The sequence below is a fragment of the Hippoglossus stenolepis genome, chromosome 2 (assembly GCF_022539355.2).
Source record: "Hippoglossus stenolepis isolate QCI-W04-F060 chromosome 2, HSTE1.2, whole genome shotgun sequence".
NCBI lineage: Eukaryota > Metazoa > Chordata > Actinopteri > Pleuronectiformes > Pleuronectidae > Hippoglossus > Hippoglossus stenolepis.
Genome location: NC_061484.1, coordinates 1,142,580 through 1,161,387, shown reverse-complemented (window position 1 = coordinate 1,161,387; position 18,808 = coordinate 1,142,580). Strand labels below are relative to the sequence as shown.

The 18,808-nt window shown below is 37.4% G+C and overlaps 1 protein-coding gene across 4 annotated transcripts in view; it reads left to right on the top strand.

The window, feature by feature from the left end:
* tenm3 (teneurin transmembrane protein 3) overlaps positions 1-18,808 on the top strand; it is a 172,884-nt gene that overhangs the window by 12,369 nt on the left and 141,707 nt on the right. For 3 of the 4 annotated variants that reach the window (XM_047342761.1, XM_047342758.1, XM_047342757.1), the window contains exon 1: positions 5,096-5,365. In XM_047342761.1, coding sequence (XP_047198717.1) covers positions 5,152-5,365 — 214 coding nt within the window. In that variant the 5' untranslated portion in view covers positions 5,096-5,151. Of the gene's footprint in view, positions 1-406; positions 530-1,889; positions 2,011-2,674; positions 2,746-5,077; positions 5,366-18,808 lie in introns of those variants that run through there. The other variant, XM_047342763.1, reaches the window with a different exon arrangement.

The window sequence follows — 18,808 nt, the reverse complement described above, 5'->3', positions numbered from 1 at the left end:
AGCATGTCAGGAGCCCATAATGTACACTGTAGTTGAGTAACATGCATTGATGTCACTTTACAGTATAACAGTCACTCTGGAATGGTGCCTTGTTGTTTTGGCACTTTTCTGGTCTTGATGACCACTCAAAGAGCTTTACAGTACAGTTTTGCCATTCACACACACAATTCATACAATGCATCTATGTGCAGCAAGGACACTAAGCACACGGAATGGTGCAGACCATGATCAAACCTCCAACTGGTTAGTAAACAACCCGCTCTAACCCCTGAGCCACTGCTGTGTATCATTGTGTTGGCTACAGTCCAACAGCGCCTCCCTCTCTCTATCTGAATTTCTCTGGCTTCATCCTTTATCTTCTTTTGTCTTTGTTCCTCTCTGTGTGTTTGTCTTTCTACCTATGCAGCTGTACAGCAGCATGCCTCTATGTTTGCCTCCAGCACAAGCAGAAGCATTATGGAAGTGAAAGAGCGACGTCCATACTGCTCACTCACCAAGGGCCGCAGGGATAAAGAGGGACCGTACACTGGTGAGAATGTTCAGATCGCTCAGTGATTCCTATTCATTTATTTTTCTCTCCATTCACTTGTTAGTTTAGTCATTAAATGTCAGAGATCAGTTCATTCAGAATCAAATCCAGAGATCATTTGCTTTAGGGAATAACACTTTCCAGAAAACAATTTAAAGTTCGCCATTGTCTGATTACTGCTGCTATGATTACTGCAAGAGCAGGAAGTATTTATTAAAGTGTGTCATTTTCATATATCAAGAAGAGGACCAAGCTGATTATACAATATTATAGAGGGGAAAGTCTCTAAATTTAGAAACAATTTATGTTCAAGTTTTGATCCAGAACTTTGGTGAATACAACAGTGTGGTAAAATAGAAATTTCAAACTAAAAATAAATAACAAATATTCAAAATTCTTAATAAAAAATAAACTGTCAATTAAAAACTAATTTAATTTTGGACTTCTTTTAAATAAAATGCTTAATTTCATTTTTGATATTTGAAGTCTTAACTTTTCAGATACAGTTTCAAACATTTGGCCTGGTTCTGGCTTGGGTGGTGTGGCATCTACTGAGAGCATGCATTTCTTACCTGCACGCTGGTACCAGCAGGTTGTCTTGGTGAATTTTAGGTGGATATTACGCTGCGTTGACAGTTGTGTAGAAGTGGGAAACATCAGTTCATAAAACTCTAATTGTTTTACTACTAATTACAACGGTGTCAGTTTGCAAATCTCTTCAATAAGGTGTATATAAAGTATAGAGTCACACTTTTTGCAGTATGTTCCCAGAAGGCAACTTGATCGATAAAGTTCCCCAGCTTTTTGTGTTGGACTGTCACTCAGGAATCCACACTCCTCTCAGTTGATGCAACGCACCCCACGCTAGATCCAGACCTAAAGTTTTGAACTTTATTGAAAAAATACAATCTCAAAGTAAAAGTCCTGATTTGGCTCCAAATACCTCCCCCAGTTTGTCATCAGACAAACCAGCATGAAAGTAGCAGATGGTTTACAAGTCACAACCAGTAGCAACAAGGAGAATCAATGTCCTAGCATAAATAGCCCATTGAAAAAGTGAGGACTGGCAAAACTGTTCTCATTTTCCAAAAATGTCCTCGTATAGACTGTGCTCCTGAGTAACATATCAGTACAAGTACACACACACACAGTGGTGGTGTTTTGTCATAACAGCCATGTCCTATCATTCTGCTTGTTTCAATCTAAAAGTGCCAAATGAAAATACAATATTAGAAATATAACCTCTGAAGGCATAAAGCATATCATTATTATAAGTAGTAGTAGTAGTATTAACATTCAACTAACTAACATTTCAATTGAAAATTCATGATACTTGAGTGCTTGTGAATGTCCCTACTAGGTTCATCAGGGGACAGTGAAGACTGTACCATTGGCTCTCAGGGACTACGAGTCCCTACTCAGAAGTCCTACTCGTCCAGTGAAACACTCAAGGCCTTTGACCAACACCAAGACCAGACCAGGTAAGAACTGCCATTACACACAAAATGATGTCTGCTATCTTGCACTGAGAACATTGTTATTTTATCTTGAACAATGACGATTAAGGCTTCCATTATTTCATAATCCAATGGATATTGTTAGACCTGTATTGTGGATATATCAAGCATCAGAACATATATTTAAATGACCATTTCTACTGTACAGTTTTTGCTCTTCTGGAACGATTAGAGTAATGACTTTTTCTAAATTCCCATATGTGCTCACTAATGTCTACTTCTTTAAGCTGTTATTTCTAGTTTGTTTGAACTAACATAAGTTGGCCAACGCACTGACTGATTATACCAATGATTCTGTCTATTTTGATTATTCAGTAGGCTAATTGGCTAAGACACAATTGAAGTCAAAATGTTCCACTCTTTGGAGTTTATGTATATTTGGTTGAGAATGGCAATGTACTATATGAGGTGCAGCACATGCTGAATGGATATAGACTTTATTATCACCTTTAACTGGAATCTTACTTCAATTTGAAATATATATTTAAAACTTGAAAGCCACCTCAGCTCTGCTACAAAAATATTTTATGAAATGTTTTACAAGAATCCTTAACTATTCAGTTAAGGTCAGCGGCTGTTCTTTATTATAGTAACACAACTGACAAATTCTGTCCCTGGTCGTTGATAGGTTACTGTACGGGACAACCAAGGGACACAAGGACATGGTTCACCGTGAACAGGATGATTATAACAGACAAGGTGAGTCCATTCACACAGACACAGACACAGATGCTGTCTTCTTTCCTCTCTGTGGTTATCTGTGCAGACTTATAGCAATAGGCCTCACCTGATTAATTAAACAGGTTACCTGTACTGCCTTGCCATCGACTCCTTGAAATGTCACGTTAATTACAAACTTTTTGTAATCTGTATTTTTTTCCTAATATGGGTTATTTTTAAATGTATGATTACTATGACATTGACACACATTTAAATGTCACACCATGTAAATCCTGATGGAGTATATCCAAACCTAAAGCTGTAGTATTTTATTATTATGTATTAGGGCATGTATTTGTTGACAACTTAATTGTAGTTAAAACTTGCTTAACGCAGGAATGGTCCACAATAAGAAGGAGCATGTTAAAGTGATATAGATTATTAAGTTTGTTTGATGGAGGCTTTAATGAGCCATTGAAAGTGACACATCAGCACATTAAAAGAGAAAAATACTTAACCAGAGATACGATCCATTGTTCTCCAGCTCCAATTAACACAGCGTCAGTATTTGAGGAAGGAAAAAAATCATAATTACTCAGTCTTCTTATCACCTTCGTTTTCATTGCTGGCCTAATTGGAGCTAATTTAAAATTAATATAACTTTTAATTGAACGGCAGTACTCGCTATCTCTTGTTGTGCCATTAATTACAGAAAGCTTTTATAATTTCCCTTTTCATATGATGATTAAAGATGAAGAGGCACAAACTCAGATTTTACAGATACTTTGTTTGTCTTCTTTTCATTTATATTTTAGAGGATTGTCACACATGTTTTTTGAACCTGAATTCAGCCCATTTCCAACTGATGTGAAATAGGTACACTTGATGATTTATTAAATTTAATTTCAAAGGAAATCCGTAAATTTAATCTACTTATTAAATACTTTCCCCAGTCCGCATGCTTTACAATATTGCTGGCAAATGGAAATAAACAGAAGCCCATTTTAAATGAATGAGACTTTTAACTGGTAAAACAATAGTTGTAGACTTGCACTGGTGAGATGACAGGCAAATTGGATTGGCAATTGTGCAACAACAGTCTATGGTGCAGAGTGAACTTAGAAACTTTACATTTATCATGCCTGGTTTAATTGTAATGAAGATTTTCTATAAAATTAAACTGAATTGATTTTATTATTGTTCTTGTGTGACATAAGTTTGAATGATTAAAAAAGTAAAGTGCCGTAACTCAGCTCGATATGAAGCATTGCAGCAAAAAACAGTTGTACATAATAATGATAATAATAATAAATGTACAGTTGATTATATTAATGTTAATAAAGATGAACATCAACATAATCTGAGTTGCACTACCGTCTCAGTTTATCTCTCCAGGCCTCTTCTCCAGTAACGAGGTTTTTAAGGAATCCAATCAATTCAATTAAATTTTACTTGTACAGCATCAAATCATAAGATACATTTTTTAAGGTGCTTTACATAGTGAGGTTGAGACATTAAAAATGTATGTAATTTAATGTAGTCAAGCCTATACTCACCTGTGTGGTTTGCTTTCTTGGTGTCTGCTTCTGTTCTCTATGGCTGCAATTGTATTTTTAGGAAAATTGCAGTGTGCGAAATACCCAGTCAAAATCGGAGGGCCCCCCCCAGAACCTAGTGCTCCAGTGCAATGCTGAAGTACCCCCCAACCCAGATCATAATCTGCCCCCCTGAAAAAAAAGATAAAATAGTAACATCAAAAGTGATGATTATATTTTGATTATTTTGACACGCTCCACATGATCGTTATAAAAACCTGCTGAATTCATATTAATGTGTTGATGGATAAACGGGGCGTCGCTTCTTCTGCAACGTTGAAATTAAAACACTGCGTGTGTCATAATCTGAGGGAAGAACTCTCCTATCTGCAGGAGTGTGTGTGTGTGTGTGTGTGTGTGTGTGTGTGTGTGTGTGTGTGTGTGTGTGTGTGTGTGTGTGTGTTTGTCTGCCCGTCTCCGTCACTCTTCAAACATACTGACTGTCACATGTATTTAGTTATTAATTGATGGTGTCGGATAATGAATCAGATTGCATGCGCGCAAAATGTTGATCTGTGTTAAACCAATGTGTGTCTGCCCCAATCCTGAAGCAGCGACGGGCCGCCTTTGAAAAATTAATGTAGCGTAAACCCTGCCTACCCTTTTTTTTTTCCAGAGACCCTCTCAGAATTTTGCGAGGTGTCAATCAAGGGGTCTTGAAATTGTCTCATATTATTTACCATTAGTTTGAAGGGAAACATACTCACTAGTGTGTATAATGAAAAATTTAGATTTCAAATGAATTCCAGGCTGTCTAATAATTGTATTTATTTCAGCTCAGCATTTCAGTCTTCGTCAGCTGGGAATCTGCGAGCCACCGTCACGTCGTGGCCTGGCATTCTGCTCTGAGATGGGCCTTCCTCACCGCGGGTTCTCCGTTGGAACAACCCCTGACTTAGATACTGAGAGTCAGGCTGTGATGTCACCGGACCGTGCCATGCGGCTATGGGGCCGCGGCGGTCTGGGTAAATCATCCGGGAGGAGTTCCTGCCTGTCCAGCCGTTCCAACTCGGTGCTGACTCTTACTGATACCGAGCATGAGAACAAGTCAGACAGCGACAATGGTAGGGAATCATCTTAACCTTTTCTCTCTTTGTTTTTTCTTTCCGTATGCTCAAACCCTCACCTAATAGATTTTTGTACTTTTTGTATTTCTTGAATGGCTTTGATTGCGGTTAAATTGTAGTCTGTTATTGACTGGAATACCTCCCCGAGAGTTACTCATTCAATTTCTACTTTTCAGTCTTGATTGCGGTGCTTTGGAAGTATGCATAGGAAGCTTGTTTCGATAGGATAGGTATATGTCCTGACAACTCTAATGTTCACCGCCAGCATGTCTTAATACTCTCATATGTATATTTGGACATTCCTTTCTTTATTCTACGCGTTAGAAGTGGTTGCCTAAGTCATTCCAATGCCCTGTCTTAACACTAACAGGATACACCACGTTTCAAGGAAAATATTTTTGGGCTGGAATCTGTTTTTAATGCTCACATTCAATTATTAATAAAATTTAAGAAATTGAAGAAGATTTGAATGCTAAAAATAAAATGCTGGTTTTGATCTTATACTCTAGAAGGAGTATGGGACAAGAGTCCTTGGATCTTGTTGTTTATTTAATCAGAGAATTGAACTTTTTCTGTAGTTCAATCAGAATGTGGCTCTGCTGGTTGTGTGTGAGAGAGAACGGGAATAAGGTGTGCTTACCTTTTTTGTTCTGGCAATTTTTATTATCTCATCATTCTCTAAAGACAGTAGCAGTGGTTAAAGCCATTGGATGTTGTCAAGTAGGTAACATTTGAACAATTACACAAAGCTTATTTCCTATATTTGTATTCATTTTCACTGGAATATTTGTGTGGTCTGAGACAATTTGATTCCATTCATTAAATTCTAAATAAAATAAGAAAGTATGATTTAGATGCTCAACCCTGCAGTAGACGTGATATGTTTAATTTCTCATTGACTAAATACAATTAAATATAGTAATAAGTAATGGCCGTTTTTTCCTAGTTTGGTAATATTAATGTGATTGTGTTTCTGAAAACATTAAAATGATTTGTTGCTGAATAAAGGATTTTGAAATTGAAGCATCCATTTAAATAAATGAAACAGCCACAATGAAAGAGGGGAAAAAACTTGGATCAGGGTGAAACAGGGACCTCTCACAGTGGGAATTACTGTAATTGTAAACGTCCACTGCCTGCCTGGTTTTGGGGGGAGGAGGCAGTAAATGGGGTCAAAGGGGGGGGGGGAAGCTGAACACAAAAAGTTCAGAAAATTAATTTAATGTGTCTTGATGTGTGTCATGTGTATGTATGAATTATATTCAGCATCCTCAAGTTAGTTTTCTTTAGCAGGAGTAAATTATCTTCTTCATAAAGGACTTTATTATTACACACAAAGACAGTCTGACACACATAAAAACACAAAGAAATCCACGATGAGCTAAACAATTTCACACAATGGATTGTCATTAGGAGATGTAATGTTGTAATTAACAGGGAGATAAAGTGCTGACTCATTGTATTTGTAATATTAAGTTTGATAATGTTTTTATTAAATGGCATTATGCTGTCGACATTAATGCTTTGGGGGTTTCACCCATTTCTAAAAGTGAGTCGTCGTCAAGTTTTCAGAGGCTAATTGTGTGTGTGTGTGTGTGTGTGTGTGTGTGTGTGTGTGTGTGTGTGTGTGCGTGTGCGTGCGTGCGTGAGTGCGTGCGTGCGTGCATGTTTGTGTGCGTGTGTGTGCATGTGTGTGCGTGTGTGTGCGTGTGTCCCTTCTTGCTCTCATTTGTTTGTGCCTATGGACTGCAGCTTGTTGGTTTTGAACATTTTAATATACGAAAGGTAGACAGGGAAAACAGAGTTTTTAATCAAAACTGGACAGACATATTCATTCTTCCCACGGGCAGTTCAAAACCAGTAAGTCTCATATGTTCTGAGACCATGGTGATTGTTAAAAGTAGCAATGTAAAACCAAACTTAAACATTCCAGCTCGGCTTTAGAATCCTTACAGGACAAGAAGATTTGTGAGAGAGAAACCTGATTTACACTATATGTAAAACTTTCTTGTAAAATTAAGTAGTTTTATGTATTTTATTTTTTACTTGGCATTAAAAAAGAACATTTATTTACTTAATTATAGTCCATCCAGCTCAATGTGGGAATTCAAAATAAATATTGTTAAAATACTACTGCTTTATACTTTCTTTGAATCGACAGTCAGTCAAACGGACATTGATACATATAATAGTTCAATATATATTGCATTGAATCATACCTCTATAGACATTATGGTCTTCTGGACCTTTGCTTGCAGACATGGTCTCTACCTGGACCTCTGAATTTTAAATGAATACCTCTTCCTCAGGGTATAAGAGTAAATTACTGTGGTGAAAACACCTCACTTCATGTCTTACTGCAACAGCGAATTGTCTTGTAGGAAATTACCGACTTTCTTTCCTCAGACCCAATGTTATTTTAAAGAGTGAAGCTGCAGCATGGATAGCAGGTGACCTTTGATTTAGTCAACTACAGCTCTTTGGTTAAGGTCAGTGAAAGATGGGGGTTAGGTTAAAAGTATATGAAGAGGTTAAACAGTATAGTAATGCTGGAGTCACTACAAGTGGTTATTGAACTATCAGGATATTGAAAGAAAACATATTGTCTGTGAATATGCCACTGATACATTGAGTGTAATGTTTTTGCATCTTATCAAAAACCTCAATTAACAATATGTCCACATTATGTTAATAGAAAATACAATGTAGTCCTAATCATGTTTCCTATTATAAGATGTATATAATTGTAATTTGTCAAAGACAGGATTGCAAATGGAGCTTAAAGTGATGTTATTGTGCTTTAAACAGCAGAACATCACATTACATATCATTCAGCTAACGTTAACAATTGGTTAACTCCACTGAGGCACCTATTGTTGCTCAGTATCTTGATACTGATCCTGGTTCAAAGCAGACTGTGTGTGTGTGTGTGTGTGTGTGTGTGTGTGTGTGTGTGTGTGTGTGTGTGTGTGTGTGTGTGTGTGTGTGTGTGTGTGTGTGTGTGTGTGTGTGTGTATTGTTGCATGTTTGTGTCTATGTGTGTACAGCTACAACAAAAAGTATGAGATTCTATCACCAGCTCTTTGCACTTTGTTCCAAGAGGAAGTGAGAGAAAGAATAGATATCAGTGGAGGAGAGTAAAATGGGAGAGAAGAAGATCAGAGAGGAGGAAAGTTATTCAGTGGAGAATTTTTATTGAAAGAGAAGCAGGGAAAGTTGAGAATAAAGGTAGAACTGGGGAAGGGAGAAACCTCTGCATTGTTTGTTCTCCTGAGAGGAAACTTTAGACCAGAGACGTCTGGCTAGCTCCCCAGTGGACACACACACACACACACACACACACACACACACACACACACACACACACACATGCGAACATAAACTCTTTTGTGGCATCAGGATCCATGGGTGCCCAGCTGCTGCTTGCCTGGTTACTTGATACTGGCGACCTCAACTACAGGGACATAAAACAGAAGGTATATTTACTTTTTCAGTAGCCAACACACTGTTGCAGATGTGGCTGTCTTTGCAAAAGTCCTCTGGTGTACATAAGGTGAGGCTTTTTAAATATAAACTAATTGAAATTTCTGACATTGAAGGAAAGCTGAAACAACGATGTAATACACTCAAATATTGTGAAGATACAGCATATGTGAATTAAACAACAGATGAAAAAGGCAACATTTTGGAGGGACCACAGGCAGATGAGCAGTAAATGGTGAATGATCTGTATTTATATGGAGATTTTCTAGTCTTCATGACCACGCAGAGTGCTTTGCAGTACAGTTTTACATGCATCCACTAACACACACATTCATACAGTGCATCTTTGTGCAGCACTTTCTTCTCTATCAGACTCACACACATCCGTCAGGGGCATTTGTGTCAGTGTTTATCCCAGGGACAGTGCAACACGTGGAATGGGGGAAACTAGGATCGAGTGGCCTACGTTCTGGTTTGGGGACAGCCCGCTCTACCTCCTGAGCCACAGCAACCCCCTTAAGTTATATTGGCTGACCCCCACTGTCTAAACGCTTTGAGGTTAAATGTGTTCTCTCGAAAGTGTGTGTTTATGGCATGTGAAGACAGCAATACACAAGAGATAAAGTGGGGGAGTGAGAAAAACATGATGTGATGGAAATTTGAAAAAGACCAACAAAGGAAAGAGTGAATAGGTGAGATGGAAAAATATAGAAAGATAGAGAAGAGGTGTGTATTTTGTCTTGCTAACCAGATTACTTCACTATATGTCAACAAAACACTTAATCCATTTGGCTGCACTAAGCTGCTTAACACACACACACACACACACACACACACACACACACACACACACACACACACACACACACACACACACACACACACACACACACACACAGCTATCTTTGTTAGGACATTATAGTTATGACATTTTGCCTCATTGGTCTCAGTGTGTAGGGAAGTCAAAGTTCAACCTTAAAGCCCTTACAAATAACTTTTCAGTTTCGTTGATATTGGCCCCTCTGTTGACCAAAGCAGTGTTTCCACCGTCTCCAGTCGTATAAACCTCGGTCTGTCCAGCAGGTGCATTTGTTTGGAAAGGTGTGAAAGAAAAAAGACACAGCTGTTTGAAGGATGCATTGCGATGAGGTCATGCATCTTTTTGTTGCTGTATGATTGATAACTAATATAACAACATTATGAATTTGTTTTAGCACTGTTCATCTCATCTGACCTTGCCAGTGGTCCGACCCGACCACAGACATTTAGAATAGTTTATCAAAAAAGCCAATTTTCTTTCTTCCGTGGTGTTGTAGGTCACACAGAGGCAGCACTGTTAAAATGAGACAGTTTCATAACCAGTTAAAAACAGGTAGAATGTTGAAATTAGAGCTGCATACTGCCCATGTGTGGAGTAGGTGTGAGGCATGATGTGATGCTGAGTAATGGGGAAAGACGGAGATTACTAAATTGAGTTGATTAAGCAAGTCCACATTATTTTAGAAAAAATATCCATACATACATAGGAACTAACATACTTTGTTAGTTCCTACAGTTTTTTGGGCAGAGGTTTACTTCATTAATTTAATCCAAAATAAATATCTAGGCTTGATAAGACATGGGATTAAAACATGTTACCATAAAATAAAGATTGCAGTGATGGTTCTAGTCAAACGATACCGAACACCATCATCCTGACATATCTTGATAAATCTTACTGTGAGGGTGTCTATGAATAAAATCAATAAATGAATAAAAATATAAAAACCTAAATGTTTTTTTTTCCCCCTACTGGCCCTCCTATGCAATTTCCTTGTGGAAATCCACTGCCACCTGTCAGCTGCAGACCTTACAGTGTGTCAGCCAGAGGGTGGGATGTGTCAACTGAGAGGGTCTCCAGTGACATAGCCACAAACAGGAAGGTAGACAGATGGAGACAGACATTGATGGATGGATCTTTTCACACCATGATTTCTCCCAGTCTTTCAGTGAAATTTGTTGGTGGTACTTTTTTGAAAGGGATGCAATCGATGGTGTGATACAAACAGAAAAATACCAAACTAGAACGGGATACTGTAAATATCCTGTAGTCATTTTACATTTATTATTGATTTTTTTTTGTCACACTGAATAACACACTTATACTGAAGCAACAGTATTAGGATGTTTTGGAGAGAATAAGTCAGTCACAATGTTCTTCACTATGTGTGTGTGACTGTGTCTACTCCCACTCATTCTAAACAACAGTGCCATACCCAGAAATAATGTTATAGATGGGCACAAAAGTGGGTGGGCCATCTTTTTTGCAAAAAATAGAACTATAAAAATGTAAAATGAAAGTGAAACAAAAAATAAAACTAATTTGACTTAGCAACACTCTGCATTACAAAGACAATAACAGGAAAACACTGCCTAAACAACCCGTTTTGGGTTTAACCCTCACAAGTCGACGATGTCGAGTACGACATCAAAAACTAAATACTGTATCTCAGGAACGATGCATGCTCGAAACTTACTTATTTTGTTCAAAAGGGTCGTATTGTGCCATTTCAATAAGGGCTCTGTGGTGATCGTATCCCTTTCAGAATGTTGTTAATCCAGCCTTGAACTTTACTGTCTTTTTGGAGACGTAAATCCATAATGACTAATCCAACACTGGATGTTTTCTGTGATTGTTTATCCATTGCTCCGTGTTTAAAACAGTTACTGTTGTTGTTAGCGTGGTGGTTCCTGACTTGTCGACCAATTAGTGGCTGTGTTTCTGACTGGGCATGTGTGTAGTAGATCTGCAGGTTGAGGTTATACAAGCATTATTACACAAGGAGACCAGGCAAACCAAAAATAGGAAAAAATGACTTAGACTCCAGAGGATTAACCCTGATTTAAAACTATCCATCGTGACACCAACAAGAGTGGGCTTTATCTTGATGCTGCGGATGGTCAGTCTGACTCTTTTTTTCAATTTTCTCTTGAATTTGAATTGTTCTTCATTTCAACGGTTCTGTTTTATTTAGAAGACAAATAAATGTAAACTTTCTTTCACCTCTTTTGATTTCACTACTGTCCTTATATGTGAAAGTGTTATTATGTTATGTTAAATATTATTATCAAGCCACCACTGAACACAATTGGCAGGATATTTAGAAATCATCTTCGCTATTAAAAGGGATGAACAATGGCCACAGCTGAAGTGCTCTGTGAGGCTGTAGAAGTGGCATGACTCTAACTACTGTGTAGTAATGACATATTCTTGTTCTTTATGGTTTATTGCATTCCAAAAAAAAACTTGCACTAAAAATCAAAGAATCTGCTTTCAGCAGCAGTATAGAGTCACATCATAGAGTAGTTCAGTCTGATCATGTGACCAGAGGAGATGATGAAGGAGGATAAGAATTTGATGTTATATTACGCTAATAACTCATGGATGTTTTGAAGGTCCAACAGTTCATCGACGTGTTAGATAGATGGATAGAGAGAGAGAGAGAGAGAGGGAGAGAGAGAGAGAGAGAGAGAGAGAGAGATAGAGAGAGAGAGAGAGAGAGAGAGAGAGAGAGAGAGAGACACACACAGCAGTATACTCATCATTGAGGGGCTGCCTGCAGAGAAAATTAATTTGACAGATTTCCATAAGCGCCTAACAGACACTGAGCCAACTCACATCTTTTCTTCAGAGTGATGGGTAGCACCAGTTTGTCATACGTTTCTTACTGTGGCATCCCTATTTACAAAGTAATATTGTCATTAGGAGAGGCAGGGACTTCTGCTGTTAAGCAGCAGTGCTGACTTTTCATCCATAATTACCTGAGATGCATATGAAGGATTTGATTTGTTTAACTAATATTCAGATTTCATATCATATATTTGATCATGTACTATTATCTAAGTTACTATATTACTATAACTTTAGGCTATATATTACATATTTTATTATTAATGTTTTCCAAAACTTTTTTTTTTATATAAGATGGGTATGCACCATTATATAATACCAGAGAATGACTCTCATTCTGTATTATTTTACAGCATAAGTATATCAAATTATCACTAAACCCCTCAAAAGACACTAGAACATATGAAGTGCCAAAGCAGACAAAATCCAAGCTAAAACTTTCATGCGAAAACAACCTTTTTTTGAACCGTTATTAAAATTCCCTGTGGCCAGGAGACACACTACCCGGACAATCAATCATTTCTGTGTTATGTGAGGCATGAGATGAATGCATATTTCCAACTTGCAAGTTTCTAGGTGGAAAGGAAAAGCACCTTTTCAAGGAAAGAAAACTTTCACAAAGGGTTAACTGAATAATTGAGTGAAGAGGGCTCCCAGAGCTAAATACATAAATAAAATAAACTATATATACACACACACACACATATATATATATATATTGGATTGAGTACCAACCCACAGCTGTAATAATAACAGTAGTAGTAATTAGTAATCATAACCAGTAACTCTCTCTCACATGTGTATCACTTAAAGTTTTTACACAGTATTTGGTACAGATTGAGGGGAGATTGTCCACTAATCATGGATAAAATAAATAAAAATGACAGTAAATAAATACTTTTGCAGCCATTTGTTACGTAAATTATAATTATTATCCACTTCAATGATCAACTTTTAGGATTGGTATCATATACTTAGCTATGCACTTATTTGTCCATGTAAGTATAATCATTATAGTTCTGTTTTTCTGATTTCAGAAAGTTATTCCTTTTAATATTGCACCAGTGCTGCTGATACATTATTATATTCTCTCCCAGGAATGTTCTTGAGTGTGTGTGTGTGTGTGTGTGTGTGTGTGTGTGTGTGTGTGTGTGTGTGTGTGTGAAGTTCCCTCTGTGCCAGGTGTACACTGAAAAATTGGAAAAAAGTTTTCCACCAATAACTCAAGTGTTCAGTAGCTGAGTTCACAGGATGCAAGCCCCTCACACACACACACACAAAGCCCTGGTGCCAGTCATATTCAATACAAATCTAGTGCTGACCAGAGAAATCAATGAATAAGAGACTAACTGACTAGATGGTTTAACTTTGGCGCCACTAATGAAGACACTTCATTCCATCAAGTGCCTTATAATAAATCATTAACCATACAGCATCACTCTCTGTGCCCCCCCCATCTATTCTTCTATTCCCTCCTCTCCTTTCCATCTGTGGAACAATACAATTCCTTCTGTTTCAGATGAGTTTTACTCACAGCACAGTGGAGACAGACATCACAACAAGACAGTGCAATTCTGTCTGATAGTCAACATTCAGAGTTAAGGTTTTATACCAATACATCAAGGCGAGTCTGAAACCAATGGGTTGTGAGCTGGGATAATTTAGGGGCTGTGTGACAACAAAACATGAATACAATTTACACAGACATTTGTGTCCGTAGGTTAGTTGGTAAATGTGTCCAATGTGATCAAATAAAAAGCAGCACACTGATACACTCCTGTCCCATGAGGATCCATAAGGATAAAACATTGAGAATTGTCAATATTTGACAGAGCTTTTCTACTCTGACAGGTGCAGCTTTTCTAGCCTTTATTGCAGAGATTTTGCAGCCCAGGACACCCACAGACCAATTGCATCTAATTTACATCATCTCACATGGCACCACCCACCCAATCAAGGAGGAGTGAGTTACAGAATAGTAAGAAAAATAACATAACATGGCTTGCTCTGAAAAGAGAAAAGTAGACGAGTCCTTATTTAAGACTGGACAGACTCTTACATGTTCATTCTTCCAATGAGCAGTTCAAAACCAGTATGTCTCATATGTTTGGTGACCAAGGTGATTGTTAAAAACAGAAAATAACATTTCTGCACAGATTTAAAATCCTGGCGGGACAGGTGAGAGCTCATTGGCTCTCACTGAACATGAAAAGTGGGGGTGAAAAATTTGAGGAAAAGAAGAGAAAAGCAGTGTTAAAGCTGTTCAGTTATTATTATTTATTATTAGGATGCGTTTTTAGCAAATTTGTTGAGGCTCTTTTATATGATGCTTACGTTAGCCAAGGAGTTTTTTCTTCTGCATTTGTTTGTTTGTTAGCAGGGTTACGCAAAAACTAGTCAACCGATTTACATGACATTTTATGGAAGGATAGGGCACCACCCAAGGAAGAAGCCATGCAATTTTGGAGCAGATCTGGATAAATGGGCAGATCCAGGAATTTGTCTCTGTATTTAACATGGCGAAATGGGCCATGAACCACTCTAAGAAAAAAAGGTTATTCACAAGTACTCTGGAGTACTTTGAGTACTGTGGGGAACCTTTTCTCGCTTAAGAACCTTTTTTTGCTGTTTATGGTTCTTTGAGGGAACTGAATTCAAAAGAAGAGTTCTTCAACCCACACCTAACTGCTCTTTTGGTGTTTTGAAGAACCTTTTCATGTAAATCATCTTTTTTGGAGAGAAGAATAATGTAACGTCGCCATTTTGTCTGTTTCCTCTGGTCTGGAGCTGGAGATCTACAGTCACAGTAAATTCAGTCAAACGATGTGATGAAATCATTTATCTGTGGTGGAGTCTAGGTTAACTGCGATAACATTTCACCCAGAATCACACTTTTACCTCATTGTAATGTTTTTGTCTCACATCGTGTGATTAAAGAGCGAACTATGCATTAGCTTGCTAGTTAGCGTTAGTGTGTTAGCATTAGCTACATTAGCATTAGCTGTGTGAGCTAACATTACCCACTAACCCCCATTCATGAGGCTGTAAAAGTAAAGGTCATGACTGACACACAATTCAACAAATAATAAAGCATGGACATCTCCCTTGACCTGGCTGCTGCCTTTATAATCTATCACTTCTTCCATGTTGAGTACCCCAAAACCTGAGAAAGACAATGCCCTTTCTGGATGCCTTGTGGTGTCCTGGATGGTTACTTATGTTCAACCATACATGTTTAACTTGTTTTTGCTTTTACATATGTTGTAAGGAGAAGCTAAAACTGTTATTCTGATCACCAACACAATGGGGAAAATGCTATTGTCAAGGTAAGGTCTCTATTTCCATTGTGAGGTTGAACTACTAATTCAAATGTTACTCTGAGAAAAAAAACACTGGACTAAATTGCTTTTTCAATTTCATTTGTTCAAATAGTTTTTATTTAATCACTTATGTTCTGTTGTATTTCTGAGGGAAATACCTGAAGGTTCCTGCGGAACAATTTTGTTCAAACAAGTAGATTTCAAAATAATGAGTTTTAGTTTTATAAAAAATACAATTGTAGATTTTCAACAAACTCTTTATGAAAGGTTCTAATGAACCACTTTTGGTTCTAACTTGAACCTATGGTATTTGCTCTTCTAGTTTATTATGTTATTCATGTACAGCTCATTGTTTTTATAATATACTACATAGCAAAAACTGCCAAACATTGAAACTAATCTATCTATAAATATATATCTATAAATTTTAAACTTATTAAAACACCAATTATTATTATTACCAATTACCATTATTAGATTAACACGAACAACAAGTCTTCCATTCCCCTTGCCTTGCCTTGCCTCCCCTCCCATCTTCTTCCTCTCTTGACCTGTGTTTCTCAGAATCCATTCAACTAAATCCATTACCAGAAGTGCAGAGGGAGAAGGAGTGAGTGAGGTATAGACAGAGGGGAATGGAGAGAGGGAGATAGAGGGAGAGTTCAGCCTAAAATATTCTACAACCATCTTTGTGAGTTTCCCTGAGTCTTGGGATCTGATCACTGCAGCTTGACACACAATTTATCTTTTGAAAAATATAAATAAAACAGCATTTCTCTGTGTTTTGCCCAACTGCATCTTGCATATGCAAAGAAGATGTTGAACTTCAAATATCTGGAATTTGAATGTTGCCTGGCTTTTCAGGGACAGTCGAATGTCAAGATTTTCATTAAAAATCCTAAGAAGGCATCCCACCCAACTCTGTTTTCTCATATTAAAATATACAATATGCTTATTCATACAGTTATAAATCAATCAAATTGTATTTGTATAGATAATATTCACAAATCACAGTTTGTCTCACGTATACTTTTAGCGTATAAGACACATGTTATTCTTTTTCTTTTGCTTCTTTTAAACATGGGTCTTGTGTTTTTGTGATAACATGAAAATTAGGTATTTGAATCAGAGGTGCAATTCTTTCATCATGTGAATAAGTAGTACAGCTGGGAGATTTCTGATAACTATAAAGATGTACTGTGTGGTGTGCACATTAATGTGTATGAGTGTGCGTGCAAGTGTGTGTGGGTTGAATGCGATTGAAAATATTCAAGGTGAGAACTAAGATCGGCTTTCAAGCAGATCAGGTTCAGATTGGGTTTCATATCTGTCACATTGTAATAGGAGAATTGTTAGAAGATACACACGCACACACACACAGACACCCACACAAAACATCTCCATAACATTTGCTGTTTGAAATTGTTCTTCTCTTTTCTTTATACTATTCTCTTCTATTTATTTCTCAAAATTAAATTTTGTATTCATTCTGTATGTCTTTTGTAAAAACTGTAAACTACCTGTTTTTTTTACATGGTTGTTCCATCTCTCTGTATCACACAAATGCATGCGTGCATGTACACACAAGCACACACACACAATCATTAGTATGTTGAGATGTGTAATAGCTGGATCAATAGCCATGCTGGTCTTACAGGATCATTTGCACTCTGAAGCAAATTCTCTGACAGCCACTACATCATTAGGACATTGCTTCTCGCCTGCGCCCTCTTACCTTCTCCTCTTCTCTCTCAGTCTAACACTGTCCTGTAAAAAAAATGTTATGCGACCTTTTGTGGCCGGTGAGGTGGGATATAGGAGGGTTTCTGAAGGATCGATTTCTACACTGGACTTTGACACAGGAGACAGCTGTAGGATATTGTATTGTTGTTTCCTTCGATCATTATTGGTCTTCAACTTAAACTGTGTGTATTGTTGTAATGATGACAGCATACCTATCCTAATGGAAGTATTTATTTATATTCCATATCAGGATCTTTCCAGCTCTAACCAGCTATTTTTTTATGGCTCAACCAAACAATAACCAATTCCCAAGCTGAACAGTGTGCCTGCTATTGGTATGCTCCTATGTGACGCATTATTATTACCCTGATAACACAGGTGTGGTACATATGGTACAATCCTACTGGATGTATCAAGACTAGGGTGCAGGAGAAATTCCTATTGAATATGAGGGCCGAAAAAAACGCTTTACTTAATTTTGCATGGAGAGGAGACCATGGCTGTTCTTTCAAAGAACTTCTAGAATACCGTGTGTTGTATGTCATTATGAAGAAAAAATACTCCTGATGAGATTGATCCCGTTAGTCATACTTTCCATCCTCTACACAATGGCCCTTCGATGTTAACTCTCATGTTTCTCTCACCGACGGCCCAGCAATTTATAACAGAGAATTACATCATCATATACTAATGTTTTTCCCCAAGGGAAAAGGGAGCCATGTGGTCATTGAAAGGATCGTTCAGTGTTTATTTGCCTCTCTGTGTCTTCATTCCTTCCTTTTGTCAGTTTGTCATTTCTACTGTTTACACCATTATGATCCTTTTCTTCCTCTTCGTTTGATACTTTTCAATTATATTGCACTTACTTTACTTTATTTATGTTTAATTTGTACATCATTGAATATAACTTAGGACTAACATGGGAATGATAGTCATTTGGAGTAATGTGCAGTTGTGCCTTTGCTTGCAGAGAATGAAATTATTTGTGGCCTCCCAGTGTGATTACTTTTAAGATTAACCTTTTACCAAACTAAGACAACAATGCCGAGCATAGTCAGCTAATACTGCTGATATTGAACCCTATAGCAAACTGAAGGGATACAAAGGAGCATTGCAAATATACACTTAGATTTCAATTTTTTAATTAGGGAAAGGAGACTTGAATTCAATGTATCAATGTTGTTCACAGTGAATGGAGAGATAACTACCATTTTCTGAATGTCT